The sequence below is a fragment of the Falco naumanni genome, chromosome 17, assembly GCF_017639655.2.
Source record: "Falco naumanni isolate bFalNau1 chromosome 17, bFalNau1.pat, whole genome shotgun sequence".
In the NCBI taxonomy this organism is placed as follows: domain Eukaryota; kingdom Metazoa; phylum Chordata; class Aves; order Falconiformes; family Falconidae; genus Falco; species Falco naumanni.
The window spans coordinates 5,039,922-5,057,038 of NC_054070.1; the positions used below are offsets into that span (position 1 = coordinate 5,039,922).

A 17,117-nucleotide genomic window follows, 5' to 3' on the forward strand; every position below is an offset into this window, starting at 1 on the left:
CGCCAGGCTCGCCGAGGGCGAGAGCAGCGCATAGCAACGCAACGGCCCGGCCCGGCCCGGCCTGGAACACCGCGGCTCGAGCTCTAGGGCCGGGCCCGCGCCGCCAGCCTGCTTGCCCGGCGCGGCGCGAGGGCCAGGCCCCGCGCGGCCCCCTCGTGCCCCGGCGCGGCCCCCCCGCCCCGGCGGGTGCCCAGCCCGCAGCGCCGCCCCGCCGCGTCCCCGCCGGAGCGAGGGGGGGCCGGGCCTCCGCCGCGCGGGCGCTGAGGCGTCCCCGGCCCGGCGGGCCGCGCCGGGCCGGCCCGGCCCTGCCCCTTCCGTCCCCGCGCCCCGCCGCCCGCACTCACCGCCGGTGGGGGGTTCTCAGCCGCGGGCCGGAGCTGCCTGGGGGACACACGGGGGTGCGGAGCCCCGCAGCGGGCGCATCATAGCCTCGCCGCGGCCGCCGGCCCGGCCCGCTCGGCCCGCGCACGCCGGGGGGAGCCCCCAGGCCGCTCCGCCGCCGCCAGGCTCCGCCGCGCCCTCACGGCCCGGCCCGGCCGGGCTCCCCCCCCCGCCCCGCGCCGCTGCCGCCCGGGCCCGCGCGCCCCCGCCGCGCTCCCGCCGCGCCGCTCCGGGCCCCTCGGCCGCCCGCGCCAGACTGAGCCAGCCGAGCCCCGAGCCGGCCAGGCGGGCCGAGCGCCGAGCCCGCCCACGTGACCGCGCACGCCGCCGTCGTGACGCGTGCGGCCCGGAAGCGGCGGTCGGGGGGAGCTCAGCCCGGGCCGCGGAGACTGGCCCAGGCCCGGCGCCCCCTGACCCGGCACGGGCCCGGCGGAGCGGGGGGGCGGCCCGGGGGTCCTTGCCGGTAAACCCCCGGAGCGGGCTGTACGCTGCCGCCGGGCCTGGGGCTCCCCAGCAGCCGGCGCCCGGTAGCCCAGCACGGAGCGGGCCGCGGCTGCCGGAGCCCCCCGTGGGCCGAGGCAGCGCCCGGCGGGGCCGGGTCATACTCTCGGCCGCCAGGCGCATCCACGAAGCACCGGGCGAGTCACACCAGCATCACCCCCCAGAGCTCCGTCTCCAGCGGCTTTTATTCAGCCCCTTTCAGAGTCAGAACACCGGAGAGGTTTCTTGGGTTTACTTCAGAAGCTCACAGTCTTTTAAAAAACTATGTTTACAAATACTCCTGCCCAAATCTCAAACCTTCACAGCTTCCTGTTTACTCTTATGTGAACAAGCATGAACAGGAACCTTCTAAGGAGCGTAAATAATCAGGGATAGCAGCTTGCACCCGGGTGGAGACGATCAGAACAAAAGAAAATGCAATAAAAAAAAGAAAATCCCATGATCTCGCAATCCATTGTGTGCTGCTTGAGTTAGACCCTTGTAGGCAGAGACAGGAATAAGGTGAAAGAAGGAGACCACACCAGCCTAGCAAAAGCCACCACACATGGCCATCTCGAGCTTTTTGAGGCTGTTGGAAACCTGCTCCCATAACTCTGGGGCGTTCATTAACTGGGCACAGCAATGCTGCGCCGGCAAAAACAGGTCTCCACAGCCCGGAATGTCACAGCGCATCTAATAACATCGCTTCTCCCAAGGGCATGACAGGACTTTTGGTCCTCAGAGAAAAAGCACCGAGTTCCAGCACTAAGCAGGCTGCATTGATCAGGGATGGTCGAATGTTCATCGTTAAAAAGTACCAAGTAATATCCGCTACACATAAAAACGCAAGAACAGAAGTACTATTCTACAGTTCCTTCTGAAATGCAGAAGGAAGTTGGCCTTCCAAGACCCCTGAGAGATGCAGGCACATGCTAAAATGCAAATCTGGGAATGCACGCTGACAGAACCTTCCTCGTGGTGTTCACTATTACAAAAGCGCCTCTCTGAACCGTCCTCAGGGCCACTGTCAGATCCCTGGGGGAGGGAGAAGGCTCGGGGTGTGCTGAGGTGGTTTGCTGCTTTGCAGAAACTTAAGCGCAGCTTTTTTGTGTGAGTGCTGGGCAACTCTAACCGCAGCCATGATTTGAGGCACAAAATAACGTTGCACTGGACAGTGAGACAAGCAGCTGTCAGCAGACAAGTGCTAACGGGACATTACTGCTGTTTTGTGGAAAATCCTACAAGTAAGGTGTCTGTGTGTGCTTCAGATTCCAGAAATAACATTTCCCACTTTCTTCCTCCAGCAAAATACTGTTCAGAAGCTCACCCCTCTCTACTATCCGCTAAAGGAGGGTCTCAGTCCTGCACGGAGGACTTGGGGGCTGCAGTTCTCTTGGCCCTATTTTCTTCAGGCTGACAGTGAACTCCAAAGTGAGAGAGCATCGAACATGCTTCAGTGAGGGCTTGGCTGAGAGCCCCTTGAAACCCGAGGGAGCCTGACAGTCTGTGCCCTGGGCTCACTGTGGAACTCATGCCCTGCAAGAAGCAGGGGAAGCCACCTCCACAGGCTCTCCCTCCTCCTCCTTCATGTAATTCTATGGCTCCTGCCTGTTGGGGTGAGGAGCATGGCTCCCCAGATGGCCTGAGTCCCACACTCCACCATTTAATGGTAGCAACACTTAGAAAGCAATCATCAGGTCAGCGCCATGTGCTGCTCCATGCTGCACATCTGCCACAAGCAGAACACACACACAAAATGAAACTACTCTCACCTTCTCGGGCACCAGCTCACGAATTCCCAGACTGCCTGAGTCAGGGCCAAGAGGCTTGCTGTCAAGTAAGGTCCATCTCAAATGATTTACTGCATGCTCATGTCCACTTCTGCTGAGGCTGGCATTTGTCCAAGTACAAAGTGACAGCAAGGAAAACTTGGGCACGGTAGCAACCTTAGCAAAAGAGCCCAAACGTAGCGGAAGGAACCACAAATGCACACAGAATACCCACAGCCAGCCTTCACTTGAACAATGCACCTCACATGATTATCAGGGTGACTCCACCTTTTCTACACTTTTTCAGAGGGCTCCACAAAAAAACATAAAGCCAGAAATTCTAGGCTTGATGTTCATGTGGAATAAATCCAACTTTTCTTGGTGAAGCAGAAGATTCCTCCATTACACAGTTCTTTTTATCTAGAAAATAAGAACCTATGCTGCAGAAACGGACAGCAGCTCTGCAGCAGAAAGTTGTCCTGAGAGCTTTAGCTTTGTAGTGTGGGAAGCAGAGTGCTCTAGGGTGTTCCCTACAAAATTGCACTATACACTCATTTGCTGTGAAGCACATGAACTAGGTTAAGTTTTACCTCAGTCTCTTGGCAGCAACCTAAACTTAGTTTTCCTCCTCTCCACAGCATAAGCAGGGTACCCCTTCTCGGGTTTCTACTCTGTTTTAGAGAAGCTACATCCAACTAAACTGTTTCATAGTAGAGCAACTAGACTTTCACAGGCAACTGTGTGAAAGGAGATCAGCAGGCAGCCCTGCTCCCAGAACCAGCTTCTTAAAAAAGGTGCTGAAAACTTGCCAAAAGGAACTCAGCTCATTCCTACCTCCTCTGTCAAGCCTTGGGTGAGCTGTTTCATCCCACTGGGGCTTGGTTCCCAACTGTGGAACACAGATAAGCAGCTCAAGCATGCTCTGCATCTATAGATTTGGGAGGGCTTTGGTCAGATCACCATGGTGGTTTTTTTCCTGCTGGAAAACTGTACGTTTCCAAGCATGTGGCCCTTAGATACCCCACCAGCAAGCCAATACTTGGCTACAGCTTCTCATTGTCACTGTTGTGAGCAAAACACACCTGTGGCAGCAGCTGAGCTGGAAACAGTATGTTCAGACCGTGGTGCACGTGACGCTCCAGCTCTCGGCTGCACCAATGCTCCCCTGTGAGCTAGGCTGGTGGCAGGGAAAGAGGGAAACTTTGGAGGCAAGCACAAGGGAGGGAGCCTGTAAGAGGCAAGCTACATGCTGCTGGGAGACTTCAGGGCAACCGAAGGATTCTCAGAAACCTTAGAGCTCAGCAAAACTATACTGCCAGTTTTCCCCACAAGGCCACGTTTTGTTTTCCAGGATCTTGGAACAATACACAAAAGTAGTATTTTAATGCCCAGGAGAGGGAGGAGACACGTGGCACTCTAAAATGCCTCATGCACCTGCTGTGCAGAGGCAAGATCTCCATCGTGCTGACTGTTGGTCAAGTCTTTCCTGCTTACATTGCCTTTTAAAACCATGGAGAGATTTTAAGTTTCCTTGACTCTATACTATTTGGATGATTTCTTTCTTAAGTGGCAGAAATTACCTTTTAAGCTCTAGTAAAGGAAGCCAGCATGTCTTCTGCACTTTTAAATAAGTGTTCAGAAATGGGGTGCAGATCCCCAGCTTCTGGTCTACAATTTTCACTTCTTTTTGTGTGATCTAAAGATCAGACTTACCTCAGCAAAGAACTACCATTTACAACTCCATTTTGCCCAAAGGTTCACCAGGAGGTTCTCTATTTCATTTACTTGAATAAAGGACTGAGAAGAAAGGCTGGTAAGAATAAGAGAGGAAAGGCTGGAATGCAGTGAAATGCATCAGATCTCTGAGGTGATTTGCAACATACCTAATTGGAGCAGTGAGTCAGAAGGCAAACATTCCTTCCGAGCAATGGAGAGGCTGCACGCACGAGCAGGATGTGGAATCTGGGAGTTCAGGCAGTGCCTCACTCACCTGCCTGTCAAATGAGTCACTTAAATTTCAACGCTATTGAAATAACAGCCTGCGTCTCCAAGGCAGCCAGCATCACACAAAACACTACAAGCATAGCACAATTATTCCCTGGCTGCCTCAGATGTTATGAAAGATGCAGGTGTCACCGCTCAACAGTGACCCCATGGCGCTCTGCAGCTGAGTTTGCTTAGCAAATAATCCACACAGAAACCCCCAAAGAACAGGACCACACAGACCACGGCAAGAAGCTTGAGCTGCCCTTGCTATCCCTTTTGAAGTGTATTGCATAGAACCCTAGTCCATCATGTCCAGCATCCCCTTAAGCGGCTGGCAGGCAGAACCAACAGGCAGTCGCAGCCAGAGGCGCTACTTATTTTATTATATATTGTTGCAGTGCCTAGGAAGGCACAGAGTTGTGAGTTAGGACTCATGTTTTACAAACAGCTTTCCAAACATACCCACTTTGGCTGCCACCATGATTACTGTTCAGGACAGCCTAGATTTTAACAGGTGCAACTGCTGCATCCACAGGCATCTTTGCTTTTCGCAAGCCCTAGCTTTACTAAAGGAACAAATGCTTCCTTTTCTGGCTCGATTCAGGGTATTCAATCCATCTAGCTGATTCGTCTTGGAAAGACCTTGCAGGACGCTACATTCAGAAGAGACCCTGATCCTGACTTAGACCACGTGAAACATTTTGTGTTGAAAGTAACGAAAAGGAGGCTAGGAAAAGCTGAGTAACCAGCTGGTTTGTAGCTCCAGGAAAGTGCCTACTGACCACTTCCACTTGAGTGTTGCTGCCTTGCCCACGCAGGGAGCCAATCTGTAACGTGGCTAGTGCAGTTTGGCACAACTACAGCATTTCCAGGCTCCACAGCGGGTGCCCGCTGGCTGGTCACGCTGCTGACACTTCCTGACTGTGCCAGGCTGTGGCTCTCTGCAGTTGATCTGGAGTGGGAAAGTGCCCGACCTCTAACTAGCAGCGCCAATTTTGCTGTTCAGCTACAGTATTCCTTCCAAACAATGCTGCTGAGACCAAGCATTTCATACCACTAAGCAGATGTTTCATTATCTTCCATCCCCTTTGCTATTGCTTGAGAACAGGCAGCAGATGGGAAGGCAGTGGGCCTAGCAGAACGCTGCAGTTACTACAAGCGCTTTGCAGTCAAGTGGAATTCAGACATGCAAATTTGCATGCAGAGACTGCACGGATATCGTGATGCATTATGGAAAGTCCAAAACTCAAGAACCCAGACAATTCCTACTTTTTCCAGCCAGTAATCTGAAAAAGCATTGATAGTTAACATTAAGATGGTGCTTTCAGGAGAGCAGAACTACATCCAGCTGCAGCTGGCTGGATGCAGCAGCAGTGCTGTCAGTAGGTATTAGTAGATTAATAAACAGAAAACAGATTAACAGACTTACAGGCACTTCATTTTCTAGATTTTTTTATTCAGCATTTCTTAAACGTACCTTAATACATAATATTTGTAATGCATCTTGGAATGAACCAGTCATTGTCAATGAGACATTACAGACAAGCAGAAAGAATCTCTTGCTTTTTTCACCACGTTCCAGCCCCATTAATTACTTCAGCTGCAAGCAGCTCACACCCTCTGCAGCTCAGCCTGAATCAACTTAGCAGCATTTTTTGTCACAAGAGATAGGCAAGACACTGCAAAGAGTGGATACAAGGCACACAGGCAGTGGGGCTGCACAGCCCGAGTGTAGTGTGGAGACCCAACAGGTGTAGACAGAGATTTCAAAATAAATAAATTTTGAAAATACGTAACACTGACAAAGTGGTTCTAGTTTCCTCCTTGTCCTCTAATAAGAGGTAAAGAAAGAAGAGTGCTATAGCTCAGCAACTCTCCCCAGATAGGAAACCTGAGCACAGAGAATGGGACACAGCAGTAAGACCTCTAGAATCACTGCCACCAACTGCATTGGCAACCATCACGCTATTTTTTTGGACACTTCTCACCTCCTTAAAAAATCTTCTACCCGCTTGAAAAAATTATGTGCGGAATTCTGCTTCAGGACATTTAAGGGAGTGAGTAAATATTGCTCTGCAAATCCAGGTGAAAAGTGCTCATCAGAAACAGGTGCCTGACTAACAGTGCTAGCTGCCCTTGCTACTCCCGGCTGCGCGCTCATCTCTTCATTCTCTTTCGCCTTGCCCATATCAGAAGCGCAACCTTCTTTTGAGCAGAAAGCTGACTCACAGCAGTTCTGCTGAGGGGCGTTAACACCTGTGAACTCTTCAGATTTCTCAGTACATTTCTCTGGGGACTCATAAACAACTCCTTGGGGCACAGAATGCTGCACAGCTCTTCTCAAGAGACGCATGGGTTGCTGCCTCTTTCTTTCGCTTTGCTGCTGTACAGACTCTTGCACAGGCTTCGGGATTTCGAGGTCAGGAAGCGCCTGAGGGGCAGAACTTAGGTATTCCTGAAAGTAAGCCTGGCACATGCTGTCCCTCACAATTGGAATGACCGAGCAAGGTTTCAGCCACTTCACAAACTCGCAGAGCTCTGAAAAGGACGAGTGATCCGAGTACAGAATGGGGTGGATGTTGGGGTGGGTGACTTTCACAGGCCTGCCAGTAGGGAGGATGGCGATGGTAGGGTGCAGCATGTTCCAGCTGATGAGGGTATCCAGGCGGATCTCGGTGACATCCACAGCACGGATCCAGCCGGCCTCCTCCTCGGTAGTGAACACATCGGGCATCTCCAGCAGCCGCATCTGCTCCAGGCGCCAGGGGCTCACCACCACCCAGGTGCTGAACTCCAGGGCCAGGTCCACCAGCAGCGTCTCCTTCCCCAGGCTGTAAACACCTGCAAGGAGAGCAGTCAGCAGCGTGCCAGGGACGGGGCCGAGGGGCACGAGACCCTGCCAAGGGGCCCTGCCACCGGGAGGGAAAGGGCAAGGATGCTGCGGCACGAGGCAGCACTCACCGATGACGACCCGGTGCTGCGGGTGCGTGCGGATGATGTGGGCAGCCTGGCGCATGGCGTGCTGCCGTGAGGGCAAGGGCCGGTGCGGGTGGCAGTGGGTGTTGTCCAGGTAGAGGCGGTCAATGTGGCGGCCCCTCAGCGCGGGCTCGCTCTGCATGGTGCTGGTGTAGCGAAAGTCCCCTGCAAGGACAACAACGTTGGGGTGGGAAAGGCCGCGGCGGGGGCCACGGGGGGCTGCCCCGTACCTGTGTGCAGGATGGTGCCGAAGGAGCCCTCGAAGAGGAACATGACTGAGCCGGGGCAGTGGTTGGAGTCAAGCAGCGTCACAGTCACCTCGTGGTCCAGCACATGGCTCTGCCCCACCTCCAGCGGCCGGATCCAGCGCGTTGGCACCTGCAGCGGGCCGGGGGGCCGGGCCGAGCCGGGGGTGGTGGGGGCAGGCTGGGGGCGGTGGGGCCGGGCCGAGCCGGGGGTGGTGGGGGCAGGCTGGGGGCGGTGGGGCCGGGCGGGGGGCGGTGGGGCCGGGCGGGGGGCGGTGAGTGCCGGGGGCGGTGGGGCCGGGCGGGGGGCGGGGGGGCCGGGGGGGGGGCGGGGGGGCCGGGCGGGGGGCGGTGGGGCCGGGCGGGGGGCGGTGGGCCGGGCGGGGCGCGTACCTGCAGGCGGCGGTGCAGCAGGCGGGCGGTGAGCGGCGAGCAGTACAGCGGGCGGCTCCAGGTGCTGGACAGCCCCACCGTGTGGTCCGAGTGCAGGTGCGACAGGAAGAAGAGGCGGGCGCCGCCCGCCCTCCGCACGCTCCAGAAGTCCACGGCGATGGGCGTACCGGGGATCACCGTCCCGCTCATGGCTGCCTCCCCGCCGCTTCCCGCCGAATTCGGCGGGCGGCACCGCGCGGGCGCAGAGCGGCGTCGGGGCGGGAGCGCGTGCGCGGGGCGGGGCGCGGCGCGTGCCGCAGCCATGCCGTACCTGGGCGGTGAGGAGACGGTGCGGGAGCTGCGGCGGGCCCTGGCCAACCCGCACGTGCAGGCGGACCGGCTGCGGTACCGCGCCGCCGTCCTGCGCGTCATCCGGTAGGTCGGGCCGCGGGGGAGGGGGCAGGGGGGCCGCGGGGGAGGGGGCAGGGGGGCCGCGTCCGCGTCTCCGCCGGCGCTGAGCCGTGTCCCCGCTGCAGGCACATGGCGCAGGGCGCGGACGTGTCGGGGCTGTTCCCGGAGATGGTGAAGGCCAGCGCGGCCGCCGACGTGGTGCAGAAGAAGCTGGTGTCGCTGTACGTGCGGGCGCAGGCGCCGCGGCAGCCGCAGCTGGCCCTGCTGGCCGTCAACACGCTGCGCAAGGACTGCGCGCACCCCAGCCCCGCCGTGCGCGGGCTCGCCCTCCGCAGTATGTGCGGCCTCAGGTGGGGCTGGGGGGGCCGGGGCGGGCGGGGCGGGGGGTTCCGTCTGTGCCGCGGGGGGGCTCAGGCCTGCTGGTGCCCCTCCGCAGGATGCCCGGCATACAGGAGTACCTGCAGCAGCCCCTCCTCAACGGCCTGCGGGACAAGGCCTCGTACGTGCGGCGAGCGGCCGTGCTGGGCTGCGCCAAGATGCTGAAGCTGCAGGGAGACGCCGAAGTGGGTGAGCGGCGCCGGCCCCCCCATCCCGCGGCACGCACCCCCCCCACCACCACCCCACACCCCCCCACACGCCCCCCGCCGGGCGGGAGCAGGAGCCCACGCAGCTGCTGGCAGCCCGGGCTGACCCTGTTTTGTCCTGGCGTCCGGCGCTGCCTCTGGGTTGTGGCCGCAGGACAGCGGGAGGGGGATGAGTAGCGGTCGCCGTTCCGCGTCGGTGCCCCTCTCGTGCCTGCTGTGACAGGACCTCCGGCAAGTCACGGCTGTTCCCGCAGCCTCTGCTTGGCCGGGTGCCGTTCCTGCACCCGCAGACTGTCAGGGAGAAGTTGTGCCAGGGGCATGTGCTCCTGTAGACCTGGAAGTTTTGCTGACTGCTTCTTCCAGATCAAGCTGTATCTTTTGTCTGAGATAAGTGTTTATAAGCAGTAATTAAATCGCAGTGTGTCAGCCAAATTTGATATAAAGACCTCTGCTGCTTTGCAGATGGTGCGTTGGTGAATGAGCTATACAGTTTGCTTCGAGACCAGGATCCTATTGTAGTTGTGAACTGCCTGAGGGCCTTAGAAGAGATCTTGAAGAAGGAGGGAGGAGTTGTCATCAACAAACCCATTGCCCATCATCTCCTCAACAGGTTTGTTTCGTTTTCTTTGATACCAAGATGGTGCTGGAAGCTTTGTTCTTGTGTCCTGTCAGTGAACTTGAAGTTCTGACCTCCTGTCAGAACTTGCAGGGAAGAATCTAGCACCTGAAAGATGGTGGTGCCCATCCTAAGAGAAACAAAATTACTTTTCCGCTAAGGTCTTAAGAGAGATTTGAGATGCTCTGTTTTTCTAGGGAGTCTTTGCTTCAGCTGGTGGCTTGTTCTGGAATTGTAGGTTAACATGATTAGTTGGTTTTTTTGGGGTGGGGTTGGTGACAGTACTCAAGATACATTTGTGGGATAGGTATGTTCTAGTATGTCTCTTCCAGTCCGTTTGAAGATACATAGCTTATCGATTGCCATTGCTTGAAGAAATTAAATTTTTTGCAGGTAATTCTACACGATCCAGCAAAAGAGGGGTATTGCTTTGCCCAAGGTTCTTATCACTATTGCTGTTTGGCTTAGAGCACCAGCAGAAGTGCATGTGACTGATACTGAGCCTATGTGCATAAACTGGTTGATACCCTTGAGATGAAATTGCTGTATCTACTTCTGAAGCATAGCATTTGGTTTGGAACAGAGACCGCAAGAAACTCAGAAGCTAAGGCCACTGCTCTGCACAGCGCAGATTTTCACATACTTCTTGACTTCTGGGAAAACTGTGTTTATTCTCTTGGCAGGATGGCTGATCTGGATCAGTGGGGGCAAAGCGAGGTGCTTACCTTCCTTCTGCGTTACAAACCCCGCAGTGAGGAAGAACTCTTCGACATACTCAATTTATTGGATGGCTGTCTCAAAAGCAGTAGCCCCAGTGTTGTGATGGCAGCCACCAAGCTTTTCCTGGTGCTGGCCAGGGAGTACCCACATGTGCAGGCAGATGTTTTGGTGAGAGTGAAGGGACCACTGCTGTCTGCCTGCACCTCTGAGAGCAGGGAGCTCTGCTTCACCGCTCTGTGCCACGTGCGTCAGATCCTTCGTAGCCTTCCTGGCCATTTTAGCAGCCACTACAAAAAGTTCTTCTGTTCGTATTCTGAGCCCCACTACATCAAATGCCAGAAGATGGAGGTGTTGTGTGAGCTGGTGAACGATGAAAACGTGCAGCAAGTGCTGGAGGAGCTGAAAGGTTATTGCACCGATGTATCGGTAGAGCTCGCCCAAGGGGCGATCTTTGCCATAGGTAAGAGCTGCGTCTTGTCTCGGGAGCAGCTGCAGCCCTATACCTTTAAGGAGGGCCTTTCTCTGCTGAAGTGTATCTGGGCAAATGCCAAATAACTGATCTGTGCTGAAGCAGTACAGCTCTCTGCAGGCCAGCCTTCCCAGGAATGTTTTGCACGCACCTGTGTTTCTAAACCACGATTGTGCTGTGTCTTTCAGAAGTCCTGGCATTGCGTTGTTTCAGATTCCGCATAATGTCCGTGAATCTCATTCAGATGTCTGTGCTCTGATGAGATGCTCTGAAGAAATTGTGTCATTTCATCTTATTAATGAACCTTACAGTGTTGAGTGGAACTGTGTAGTGGGTGGAGTGCTCTAATACCTGCCTGTTCTTTGAGTTGTGATGGGGGCAGAGTTAAGGTGATTTGGGGCGTTCTAGTTTTGTTTTTGTAAGCTTTAAAGTAGGTGAGTTTCTATAGTATTCATAAGGGGAAAGGCATTTTAGCATCACTGGCTTTCTTATGTGTTAGGCTTAAGAAAAGCTCAGACTTCTGAGGCATGGCTTCGGAAAAAGGAGTTCTCCCTTGTGTGGAGAGCAAGCTCGTTTCACTACGCTTTCAGAAATTGTAATCAAAAAGGAGAAGGGAAAGACTGTTTCTTTAAAGTGAGTTTGTGATGAATAGTTGGGCTCATGGTTCCTATTTCACTCTTACAAAAGGCTGACTTCTGTGTCCTCTGGCGTCTCTGCAGGCAATATTGCTAGGACATACACAGAACAGTGTGTGGGGATTCTGACAGAGCTCCTGGGGCTTCAGCAGGAACACATCACTTCAGGTAATCAGCTCCAGGTTGTTTGCCTGGCTTATGCTTTCAGGAAGTGGCCTTCTGGGGCTTGTGAACCCAAACTCAAGGCTCTCAAAGGCACTTGGCTTTTAATGTAATTGGCATCTTCGGGTGGAGGTCTTCCTGATGCAGTTGGGTGTATACAGTGTATACATCGTAGTTTTTGCTTCCGTAGGAATTATACTTTGTAGTGGAAGGGGCAGGGTCCTAGCTGCGTTCATGGTCTGATGTGGAAGCTCCTTTCTGGCTGCCACCTGCTGACTTTGGGAGTGAGGGACTCTGCAGAGACACTTGAGCGACTTGAGGGCCAAGATGATTAATAGATCTTTTGAATCTTTGTGATTTCTGTTCCTTGTATAGTAGTCTGGATTCACTTGTACCCAAGTTTCTATTGATCTTGTCCTGCCCCTCAGATCTAACTTCGTATCGTTGCTGTTTCTGCTCTCTCTTTTAAATGGTCTTGCATTCAGTTCTGAAAATCTCACACTTGCACTCAGCTGTTGAATTAGATCTCAGAAGCTGCTAGTATTTCTGTAAGTGGGCAGCAAAGTCTTTAAAATTTTGACTTAAAAGTTTATGAGGCTCATTTTGAATTGGTATTAGTTTTAATTTGTCATTCTAACCTTGTGTGTCTGAAGCATCATGAATCAGTGTCTTTTTAAAGGCTGGGGAATGTCCAGAAGAGAGATTACTTTCCAGCAGACAGAGGAACAAGCTGAAGTTTCAGTGCTTTATTTGAGACTTGGTACAACTTTGCTCTGACAAATGCAGTTTCATGGGACTTTGAAGGAGGGTGTCTCAAATCATAGTCACAAGCAAGGCACTGACCTCCCTGGCTAAGACTTGCAAAATGTCTTGGCTGGGGGGGGTTGGAATTATTTTTTTTCCCACTAGTGGTTGCATAACTTTTGGGTAATGCTGAGCATTTTTTTTCATTGCAGCGGTAGTACAGGCTTTTCGGGACCTGGTTTGGCTGTGTCCCCAGTGCATGGATGCAGTGTGTCGGGCCCTGCCTAGCTGTGAGGACACCATCCAGGACAGTGAGGTAAGGTGGCTTTGTGCCGTGGGCTGTCTGCCCTTTCTGTTGAGGCTGGGTGGACGACGACTGTTTGGCTTTTCTTTGGCTCGGCATTGGTGGGCAAAGATGAGAAATCTTCAGAAGACTTGTTCTTTTATATCTGTTTATTTCATGTCAACACTGTCTTTCTGGCAAATGACACCTATTTGCTATTTTTCCTGTGGTTCCTTTAGGGCAAGCAAGCACTGATCTGGCTCCTGGGCACACATGGTGAGAAAATACCAAATGCCCCCTATGTTTTAGAGGACTTTGTGGAGAACGTGAAATCGGAGATGTTCCCAGCAGTGAAGATGGAGCTTCTGACAGCATTGGTGCGACTTTTCCTGTCTCGTCCTGCTGAGTGCCAGGACATGTTAGGGAGACTGCTCTATTACTGCATAGGTGGGTTCCCTTTCTTCCCTTTCACTGAAGCAGTAGTACAGGCTTTTTGGGACTTGGTTTGGCTGTGTCCCCAGCACACGGATGCGGTGTGTCAGCATCCTAGCTGTGAGGTGACAATCCAGGATGGCAAGGTAAGGTGGCTTTATGCCTTAGGCTGCTGCTTGGCCCCTAGCTGTCTGGTTGATTATTGTAACAGGCTTACTTTATCCCTGAGAATCTGTTTTTAGTAATTAAATGTTAGTACTTCAGGGAAATCTGAATGGTAAGAGCTCTCCATAAAGTATGTGTCTCTGATTCCCAGAGGAGGAGGCAGATATGGCAGTACGAGACCGTGGATTGTTCTACTATCGCCTTTTGCAGTCTGGTGTGGAAGAAGTGAAACGGGTCCTGTGTAGCCCCAAGTCTGACCCTTCTCTGGGCCTCCTGGAAGACCAAACTGAGCGACCTGTGAATACATGGGCTTCAGAGTTTAACACTCTTGCACCTGTTTATGGCAGAGAACGCTGGGCACTTGTCACTGCTCACCAACCAGCAGAACCCTCTTACACTTGTTCTCCTTGTACTGATTCCAGGAAGAGAGACACAGGTAACCTGCCTCACCTTCCTCTGGGATCTGTTTTCCCTTTGTCAGTGGAGACTTATGTGGATTTCTTTGAAAGAAGATCACAGTGCTTTGCTGATGTAGTGTTCCAACTTTCTCAGTCTTGTGCAAAGCATGACTGGTCACCACCTCACTAGCCCAGGGGATGCTGCTGAAGGTGCTGTGATTCCAGCCACCTTTGTCTGATGGCTTCATAAGATAGTCTTTGTGGAATTGGAAACTGCACCTTATATGCCACATCTCACATGTTTGTGGTTTCGTTTCAGAGTCCCTGATTTCTGAAGGGAACAAAGAAGTCCTCAAGGTTCATCCCAATACAAGCAGCCTGACCTTAATTCCTGATGTTTACCTGACGGCAGAACAGTTTGAGAAGACCTGGCTGAACCTGGACATGAGCTGCCACTTCTCTCTGCCCTGGTGTGGGACTGTTCATCAAGATACCATACAGACTGCTCTTCACGTTGTCCACATCCAGACTATTGCTATGAGCAAAGCTGGCGCCCAGCCCTGGAAAGCTTATCTCAGTGCTCAGGATGACAAAGGTTGCCTCTTCCTAACAGAGCTTTTGCTTGAGGCAGCAGATTCGGAGATGCAGGTTCTGGTGAAGCAGAGTGAGGCAAAACCAGAGGCACTGCAAACCTTTATTTCAGCATTAAGGACAGTCATGGGGACAGTTGCTGGACTGAGGTCCTGACTGGTCCCTGATCCCAGTAGGATGCTTGCTCAGGACACAGGAAAAGTTTATTTCTCTGGCTTCATTTGCCATACCCGATGCTGGTTTTGTGCTTTTAAATTGCAGGAATGTTAGCAGCCCTTTCTTGGGCCTAGAGGGCATGAGTGGTGTGGTGGTAGCTGCAGCTGGCAGGCACAGGATTGCTGCAGCTGACAAATGGGGCAGGGTGAAGGGTCTGTCCTCCTGAGCTGGGGAGGGGACAAGGCAATGCATTTGTGAGCCTGCTGCTTCTGGCATGAGTCACAGAAGTGGTGGCATCTATGGTGATTGTCACAAGATGCTAACGTGACAGATGGAACCAGAAATGAGCAAAATTCAGGGATGTGTTTTGGAGAAGTTTTTTTCTGTTGAGAATTGTAAACTCAAAAAAAGAACAAGTTCAGAGGCTCCGGGACTCTGCTACTTACCTCACGTTAAGAGGAACAGTGCAGTGAAGAGAGAAGTATTTTAGTTCTTGGCTCCCTTTACATGTGATTTAGTTTTCTGTCTCATAGAGGGGTTTCGGTAGTGGCTTTGTGTAACAGGTGAGCGGAGCTCTGCTGTGTCAGAGATGGGTGGACAGGGTACGTTGTGCTTACCGGCACCAGCGTGCTGCTTTTGCAAGAGAAAGAAGTGTATTTTCTAGTTGAAATGTTCTACTGTAATCACGGCTCGCCCTCTCTGAAGTTCTTCCCTCTGCTCCCTGTGGCCAGGGTGACTGTAAGAAAACACAGGAGCATGCAGCTTGTGTACGATGTGTTTGTGTGAGTGTTGTAGCCTGCATCGCTTTAGCCGCGTCACTGAGCTGTCGGTCCTTGGTACTCACACCAACAATGGCAGAATTGCTGTTTAGATAGTTAACCTGTATGGAATATTTAATTTTTGCTCATTCTGATTTTTACCATTTGTTACTTTGTAACTGGAATGGGTATTTAAAGGTGTGTTTTCTGTGCTTATTTGTGTGCACTACTGTCATCCTGTCCCCACAACACAGTACATGAGTATGTGACTAAAGTTTTACAGTTTTATCCTGGTCAGCTTGGGACTTGTTTTTTGAAGAGCATGTTGAGGGCACTCCATCTGCTCTATTGAAAGTTACAGAGAGTTGGACTTTGTACAACGTCATGAAGAGTTTCCGTGTCACAGCCATGTTTTACACAGTGGCAAAGCCCTGGAGAAGGCTCCTTGGCTGAAGGTTGAGGTATGTAGGTTGCTGTAACGGGGCTTTATGGTGCTCTGTAAGGAGTGGCATTGTTAGACCTGTTCTATAAGATTTCTTGTAATTTTTAATTTCTTTTAATGACTGTATTGTACCTTTAAATTGCAATATGCCTTCCATGCCAGTGAAACGCTGCTGTCACTGTTGAACAACAGGTTTTAGTTCTATTTCTGATTTTCCTAATAAAATGTGAAACATTCCCAGCTGTTTTCTGGGGTACTTGTTCACTCAACTGTGAAGTTGGGGGTGGAGTTGTCTGATCACTACCGTGGATCCAAATGGGATCTGGATCGGGATGGGACTTCGAGCTTCTAGCCTCTAGCCTCTTATCCAGGCCCCTTTCTTGATGAATGAATAGGTCAGCAGTCTTCGAGAACTTGTAAATATTTCAATTGATCTTAAAAGAAATTACTTATTTTGAAACTAAACCACACCCACAGCTGGAGTGCTGCCAGCTAGGTACCGGTGTGCTGTGCTGTTCCCGGGAGGAGCCTGGGGTTACCTCCTCCCAGCAGGAAGGACCTGTGCTGCTCTGGGAGAAGGAAGCCAAAAGTGCTCTGACCCAAGGGGAAGCGGAGAGTGGCTGCCCGAGCTAGAGGCCTGCTGTGGGAGGGAAAAGGCTTTCTTTGCTGCAGATAAGAGTGTTCGGACTGAATGCTTCAAGGAAGGAGGCTGGAGCTTGGGGGGGTTGGGTTTCCCAAAATGCAGGCTTGTGATGACTTCCAATTACTCTCTTTTGGCTGATAAGTTAGCAGAGTAAAGGTATTTGCACACTGGGCAGCCCGCAGTCGCAGCCTGCCTTGGCAGGGCCAGGCTGGGGGGCTGCAGCCGAGGGGTGCGAAGATGGTGGTGATGTTTGCCTAGGTATTTATGGCTCTTCCTTTGTGTCCCTCGCCTCTCCCACTGGCCTTGCTTGGCCGGTCACTGGTACCTAGCGCAACCCTCAGCCACCCGCGCCACTGACCCTGCACAGCCGTGGGAGCGTGACTTTGCTGAATGCCTCGGTGAAGTCTTACTGCAGTCAGCATAACACTTCTCATCCACTTCTCTGTCTCAGGGTTTATAAAATTCCTTATCTCAGTATCCTGGGCGCTAAGCTTGCTGCCTTAGATGAGAATCAAAATCATGAAGGCCGGGCCGTGTCAAAAGCGCTGCCCCGCTGATGTGGCTTTATAGACCCCTCCGTGCGTTTTACAGGGGGAAGGGATGAAATCGGTGTGGGAGATGGGTCACTCATTCCTCCATCCTTGAATTCTTTCTCCAAAACACACGCACATGGGGGGCTTTTGTTTGTCTTCAGGAGAA

At 53.0% G+C, this 17,117-nt stretch overlaps 2 protein-coding genes across 4 annotated transcripts; one reads left to right on the top strand and one right to left on the bottom strand.

Annotated features, from left to right (window-relative positions):
- Positions 1-6,051: 6,051 nt before the first annotated feature.
- On the bottom strand, positions 6,052-7,940 carry DCLRE1B (DNA cross-link repair 1B). The gene is made up of 2 exons (XM_040616537.1): positions 7,578-7,940; positions 6,052-7,457 (listed from the first exon to the last, which is right to left on the bottom strand). The coding sequence occupies exons 1-2, from the start codon at positions 7,732-7,734 to the stop codon at positions 6,601-6,603; spliced, it is 1,014 nt and encodes a 337-aa protein (XP_040472471.1). The 5' UTR covers positions 7,735-7,940; the 3' UTR covers positions 6,052-6,600.
- Positions 7,941-8,290: 350 nt separating this feature from the next.
- AP4B1 (adaptor related protein complex 4 subunit beta 1) lies at positions 8,291-16,011 on the top strand. Of its 3 annotated transcripts, XM_040616532.1 has the most exons (10): positions 8,291-8,644; positions 8,746-8,970; positions 9,057-9,187; positions 9,667-9,814; positions 10,504-11,000; positions 11,729-11,812; positions 12,763-12,866; positions 13,073-13,280; positions 13,582-13,866; positions 14,148-16,011. In XM_040616532.1, the coding sequence occupies exons 1-10, from the start codon at positions 8,388-8,390 to the stop codon at positions 14,573-14,575; spliced, it is 2,367 nt and encodes a 788-aa protein (XP_040472466.1). In that variant the 5' UTR covers positions 8,291-8,387; the 3' UTR covers positions 14,576-16,011. The 3 variants fall into 3 exon arrangements, with proteins under 3 accessions (XP_040472466.1, XP_040472467.1, XP_040472468.1); XM_040616533.1 differs by lacking the exon at positions 8,746-8,970; XM_040616534.1 differs by lacking the exon at positions 8,291-8,644 and having other exon boundaries at positions 8,845-8,954.
- Positions 16,012-17,117: the final 1,106 nt, after the last annotated feature.

Coding starts and splice junctions, on each gene's coding strand:
- DCLRE1B (XM_040616537.1), bottom strand. CDS start 7,734: ATGCAGAGCGAGCCCGCGCTGAGGGGCCGCCACATTGACCGCCTCTAC. Junction 7,458..7,577: donor GCAGCACCGGGTCGTCATCG/GTGAGTGCTGCC, acceptor CTCTCCTTGCAG/GTGTTTACAGCCTGGGGAAG.
- AP4B1 (XM_040616532.1), top strand. CDS start 8,388: ATGGGCGTACCGGGGATCACCGTCCCGCTCATGGCTGCCTCCCCGCCG. Junction 12,867..13,072: donor ACACCATCCAGGACAGTGAG/GTAAGGTGGCTT, acceptor TGGTTCCTTTAG/GGCAAGCAAGCACTGATCTG. Junction 13,281..13,581: donor ACTGCTCTATTACTGCATAG/GTGGGTTCCCTT, acceptor TCTGATTCCCAG/AGGAGGAGGCAGATATGGCA.